The sequence below is a fragment of the Nicotiana tabacum genome, chromosome 8 (assembly GCF_000715075.1).
Source record: "Nicotiana tabacum cultivar K326 chromosome 8, ASM71507v2, whole genome shotgun sequence".
Lineage (NCBI taxonomy): Eukaryota > Viridiplantae > Streptophyta > Magnoliopsida > Solanales > Solanaceae > Nicotiana > Nicotiana tabacum.
The window spans coordinates 166890437-166896546 of record NC_134087.1 but is presented as its reverse complement, the minus strand read 5'-3'; the positions used below and the strand labels follow the sequence as shown (position 1 = coordinate 166896546).

General features: G+C 35.4%; 1 protein-coding gene across 1 annotated transcript; it reads left to right on the top strand.

Moving 5' to 3' along the window:
* The first annotated feature begins 402 nt into the window (after window positions 1-402).
* Window positions 403-2813, top strand: LOC142163392 (uncharacterized). The gene is made up of 4 exons (XM_075220675.1): window positions 403-627; window positions 820-1455; window positions 2067-2276; window positions 2343-2813. The coding sequence occupies exons 1-4, from the start codon at window positions 403-405 to the stop codon at window positions 2811-2813; spliced, it is 1542 nt and encodes a 513-aa protein (XP_075076776.1).
* The last annotated feature ends 3297 nt before the right edge of the window (window positions 2814-6110 follow it).

Below are 6110 nucleotides of genomic sequence, written 5' to 3'. Positions count from 1 at the left end.
AATGCGATTGTTTTGTTTTGGTTGATGAATTGTATTTCACTGGAATTATTGAGTGGAATGGTGTATTCCTCAAATGTTAATGAGGTATGAGATGATCTAAAGGAGCGTTTTGATAAGGTGGATTGTTCTAGGATTTTTAGATTCACAGAGAAATTGCCACTGGTAGACAGGGCACTAGCTCAATTTCAATTTATTTCTCAAAATTGAGAGTGCCTTGGACAGAGTTTGATAGTTTGGCACCAATTCTTGGTCATGATGCTGCAAATTCTCGTGAATTTGTCCAGTTTATGGAGCGTTAAAAACTTTTACAATTCCTGATGGGACTCAATGAATCTTATGAACAAGCTCGTAGTCAGCTTTTGATGATGGTGAGCCATCAGTAAACAAGGATACTCTATGCTAATGGAATGTGAAAGCCAAAGAACTATGTCAAATGCCTCTGCTAACATGGATAATACTGAAATGAGTGCCTTGATAGCAAATAGAGCTGGAAATCAACAGAAAATGAGGAAGAACTACAACCTCTTCCATGACTTTTGTAATATGAAGGGGCACACTAAGGAAACATGCTATAAAATAGTGGAATATCCAAATGATCATAAGTTCAAGAAGAAGTACAACACTCAGGCAACAACTAATATGGCAACTGAGTAGACTGCACCTGCATCATTCACTCCCACTCCCACTGCACCAACCTTCACACCAGAACAATACCAGCAGATTTTGCAGCTGCTAAATAGTAAACCCACAGAAGTTACAGCTATTGCAATAGATCTGGAGTCAGGTAATATCACATCCTTAATGACCTTTCTGAATCAGGATGTTTGGATTATAGATAGTGGAGCCTCCAATCATATGACCTCAAAGATTGAACTACTCAATAATCTAAGTCCCTTAAGTAGTAGTAGTTCAGTTCACCTGCCAAATGGAGATTTAGCTAAGATCACTCATAGTGGATCAGCTAACATATTCAAGGACTACAAAATTAGTGATGTACTTCATGTTCCAAATTTTAAATATAGCCCGCTTTCAGTTTCAAAAATTACTAAGGAATTGCAGTGCAGGGTTGGATTCTTCCCTGACCTATGTGTATTTCAGGATTTTTACACTGGCAAGGTGTTGGGGATTAGTAGTGAAGCTAATGGGCTATACATTCTTAGGAGCTGCCTTCATAAGATACAGTCATTTACACCAACTGTAAATACCACATCTATGCAAACTTCAACACAAAATAAACAAAGCTCAATAAATCTAGGAGTTTGGAACCAAAGGCTTGGACATCTTCCTATGGAAGCCATTAAGAGAATTGACAAGATCAAGCAGCATTTCAAGAAAGATTGTTCACAGGTTACATGGTTAGACTGTCATGTTTGTCCATTAGCTAGACAAACTAAGCTGTCATTTCCTGTTAGCACTAGCAGAGCACATGCTCCTTTTCATCTTTTACATGCAGATGTATAGGGGATTTATAGGGTGCCTACTCATGATAATAAAAGATTTTTCCTTACAGTTGTTGATGACTTCTCTAGGATTACTTGGTTGTTTTTGATGAATGCCAAAGATGAGACTTATTGGCTGATGAAAAGGCTAACTTGTATGATTCACACATAGTTTAGTTGTTCTGTTAGAACTATAAGAACATACAATGGGTCATAATTTGTCAACTCATATATGAAACAATTTCTAGAATCACAGGGAATTGTTCACCAAACAACATGTATGTATAGTCCACAACAAAATGGTGTTGTTGAGAGAAGGCACATATATATATTAGAAGTGGCAAGAGCTTTAAGGTTTCAGGCTGCAGTCCCTCTAAGATTTTGGGGTGACTGTATTCTTACTGCAGTGCACATCATAAACAGGTTGCCTTCCACAGTTTTAAAAGAAAAATCTCCATATGAAAAGTTGTTTAACACTGAACCTTCTATAGATCACATGAGAGTCTTTGGATGTCTATGTTATGTTGTAAATGTAAGGAGGCAGGATAAATTCTCAGCTAGAGCATTACCTATTGTATTTATGGGACACTCCCAACCAAGAAATGCTATAAACTATATGACTTGCAGACTAAGCAGTTCATTGTCAGCAGGGATGTAGTACTTAAGGAACATGTATTTCCTTTCAAACAAATGAAGTTGCCATATGTTCCAGTCTTTCCAGCACTTGAGCCAACTGATTTACCAAATACTACAGGAGCATTGTATCAAGATCAGGTAGATGAACATGATGCAACCCACGACACGGATGCTGTGCAGGGGTCTGATGCAGTTTCTGAGGCAATATAAGCCTTCATTGATGCTTCTCCATTACCAGTTGATGAAGAAGTTGATGCTGCTCCACAGTTACAACATGATTCTTCACATTTGCAAGTTGTGGATGATGTATTGCCCATTGCAGTTAGAAAGCCACCCAGAAGTACAGGTCCACCAAAGTGGATGCATGATTTTGTCTCTACATCTTGTGTATATCCTATGCCAAACTATCTAAGTTATGATAGTATGTCACCTTCCTATGCTAAATATCTATCAGCTCAATTCTCCATAGTTGAGCCCAAACATTATCATGAGGCTTCAAAGGATGCAAGGTGGATAACTGCTATGCAACAAGAAGTTACAACATTGGAAGAAAATAACACCTGGGATGTTGTTGATTTGCCTGCTATTAAGGTTCCTATATGGTGCACTGAAGCTAATAAAGAAGTAGAGAGATTTAAAGCAAGGTTGGTAGCCAAAGGTTTCAGTCAAAAGGAGGGCCTGGACTACAAAGAAACATTTTCCCTGTGGCCAAGATGGTCATTGTTAGATCAGTCATAGTAGTAGCAGCTTCTAAGCATTGGCATATTTACTAAATGGATGTGCACAATGCTTTCCTGCCAGGTGACTTATTTGAGGAAGTGTAAATGTATCTCCCACAAGGGTACAACATCAAGGGGGAGTCCAAGACCAAAGTATGCAAGCTAAAGAAGTCACTTTATGGTTTGAAGAAAGCCTTCAGACAATGGAACTTAAAATTGACTGAAGCTCTTAGAGATTTGTGGTTTGTTCAAAGTCATTTTGATTACTTCTTGTTTACACAACAGAGGGGTTCAGCCTTGGTGGTTATTTTAGTCTATGTATATGACCTCCTAGTCACAGGTAATGATCCTCAACTAATTCAGTATGCTAGAGACAATCTGCAGAAGAAGTTCAAAATGAAAGACTTGAGGGAACTCAGATTCTTTTTGGGCATAAAGTTTGCTCGCAGCAAGGCTGGGATTTTAATGAATCAGAGGAAATATGCCATTGAGTTGATTGCTGACTCTGGGCTAGGGGGAGTTAAACCAGTATCTACCCCATTAGAGTGCAATCAAAGGCTGACCACATCAGAATTTGATGAGGATGTCTTGTGCTCTGATGATGACACAGGTGCAAGAGTCAAGGACTGTGTGTTTCCTGACCCTGAACCTTATCAAAGGTTAGTGGGCAAACTATTATATCTAACTATGACTAGGCCTGATATAGCTTATGTTGTTCAAGTTCTAAGTCAATTCATGCATAAACCAAAAAGGTCACACATGAATGCAGCTCTGAGGGTGATTAAGTATGTCAAAAATGCACCAGAATTAAGCCTATTAATGTCTTCACAACAGCCTGATAATTTAGTAGCCTTCTGTGACTCAGATTGGGCTTCTTGCCCTCAATCCAAGAAGTCTGTTACAGGCTATCTAGTCAAGTTTGGAAACTCTTTGATATCATGAAAATCTAAGAAGCAAAACACGATCTCCAGAAGCTCAGCTAAAGCAGAGTTCAGAAGCATGGCTTCCACAGTGGTAGAGGTTTCGTGGTTATTAGGGATATTCAAAGAGTTAGGAGTCCAAATTCAACTGCCCATTGCCTTGCATTGTGACAGTAAAGTAGCCAGTCAAATAGCTGCAAATCCTATTTTTTATGAGCGGACAAAACATATTGACATTTATTGCCATTTTGTGAGGGAGAAATTGCAGCATGGTCTTATTAAAACTCACCATATCAACACCAAAGCTCAGTTGACAGATATACTCACTAAAGGACTAGGAAAGGTCCGACACTACTCTTTGCTTAGCAAGCTGGGAATTGAAAACCTATACTTACCCATCAGCTTGAAGGGGAGTGTTGAGATTAGTAGTGCTAGTGGTGGATAGGTTCCATTAGTTAGTTATAACTAACTTACATTAGAGTAGAGTTAGCATTAGTTTTAGAGTTGGTTTTAATTTGTGTGTGTGTGTGTGTGTGTGTGTGTGTGTGTGTATATATATATATATATATATATATATATATATATATATATATATATATATATATATATGTGTGTGTATGCATTACACTTGTAATAACGGAATTGGTGGATTACATTTTTTATTTTCTGCTCTTCTAGAACATTCTGTCAGATTCACTCTCTTCTCCTTAGCTAACACAGAACTTGAGCTCCACGTCCATGGCTGAGCTCTATGGTTGGCTGATTTCTTCAAGTAAAATGATAAATTTGACTACATGTATTCAATTGTGATTTAATCATTTATATGCCCCGCTGACTCGTTAAGTAATTAAAAGTGCACCTCTGGTTGGAACTTTATAGTCTGTTTGGCCAAACTTCTTCAATGTTAGAAGCACTTTTTTTTTTCCAAAGCTGAAGTGTTTGGCCAAGCTTTTGGAAGAAAAAAAAAGTGCTTTTGCGGAAAAACAGAAGGAGAAAAAAGTAGTTTCTCTCCAAATGCACTTTTTTGTAAAGCACTTTTGAGAAAAATACACTTTAAAACAGTTTTTAAAAGCCTGGCCAAACACTAATTGCTGCTCAGAAGTGCTTTTTAAATTAATTAGCCAAACACAAACTATTTCTCACCAAAATTTTTCAGAAAAAGCACTTCTCAAAGTAAGCTAATTTTTGCAACTTGGCCAAATAGGCTGTTAATTTGACACCTGGTTCTTCCGTCTTAGAGCCCGTTTGGCCAAGCTGTCAAAATCTACTTATTTTAAAAAGTACTTTTTTCGGAAGTACTTTTGAAAAAAAAACAGTTTGTGTTTGACCAATTTATTTAAGAACTACTTTTTGCAACATTTGGTAAACAAATTGTATTTGGCTAATCTTTCTAAAAAGTGCTTTTGAGTATCAAATTACCAAAAAGGATAGTACCAAGGTCTTATAATTATTTTAAAGAGAAAAATAAACTTAAATATTTATTGTAAGAGACTTTTATTATTTTTATTTTATTTAATTAAAATATAAAATATAAAGTAAACAAATATAATAAAGATTTAACTCAATTTTACACACACACACACACATACATATATATAGTTATACCAAAGTATATAATATTATCTAGTGTAATAATAATTTGAATAATCAAAATACATCATTTCGTATGAATTAGAAGTCTATGCCACAAATTACTATATACTTATAATCTACCATGAAATAATAAGTAAAGTCACTCACACATGATAATATTTCTTAACAATTTCATTTCTGCTTCTATCACACAATGCCTCCATATTAGTAGAAGACTTGCCTTGCATTTCTAAAAGAATATCAGAAGACCCATCTCCTTCCTCAATCTTTGCAATAATGTCTTCATTAGCATAATAGTTGAATTCCATATCGGTAGAAGAATATTGTCGGATGAAATTATATATAGCTTGATAGTTGTAACTAGATGATTTTGAGTGACAAACTTGAAATATGGCATTGAGCGTAAAATAAAAATAATTTTAAAGAGTAACTAATCATTAGCAACACATAATGTATAACTTAATTTTTTTTTTAAATTTTAAATTAGAAACTAATTATTACCTAACCTAACCAACTTTATCGTAAATTGCCTAGCGACCTATTGTGAGACTGTCATTTGGTTTAATGTGGATGTTTCTTCATCTTTTAATAATATATAGATAGATTATGCGATGAAATTATAAATTTAATACCTATTTGTAGGTAATTTTCACAAATTAAATTTGATAACTGTTTTAAAGATTCGAGAACTAATAACCTATAATAGAAAAAATTATAAATAATTTTTTTTAAGAAGAGAATTGATAATCCAAAGAAGGAGATAGATAATTTGCTTTAGTGTGAAGAAAGAAGAAGATAATTTG

What these genes read in the sequence shown, in the direction of transcription:
- LOC142163392 (XM_075220675.1), top strand. Translation starts at nt 403, where the DNA reads ATGGAATGTGAAAGCCAAAGAACTATGTCAAATGCCTCTGCTAACATG. An exon ending in AGAAGAAGTACAACACTCAG is followed by an intron (nt 628 to 819) that starts GCAACAACTAAT and finishes TTTCTGAATCAG; the next exon opens with GATGTTTGGATTATAGATAG. An exon ending in TTCATCTTTTACATGCAGAT is followed by an intron (nt 1,456 to 2,066) that starts GTATAGGGGATT and finishes TATGACTTGCAG; the next exon opens with ACTAAGCAGTTCATTGTCAG.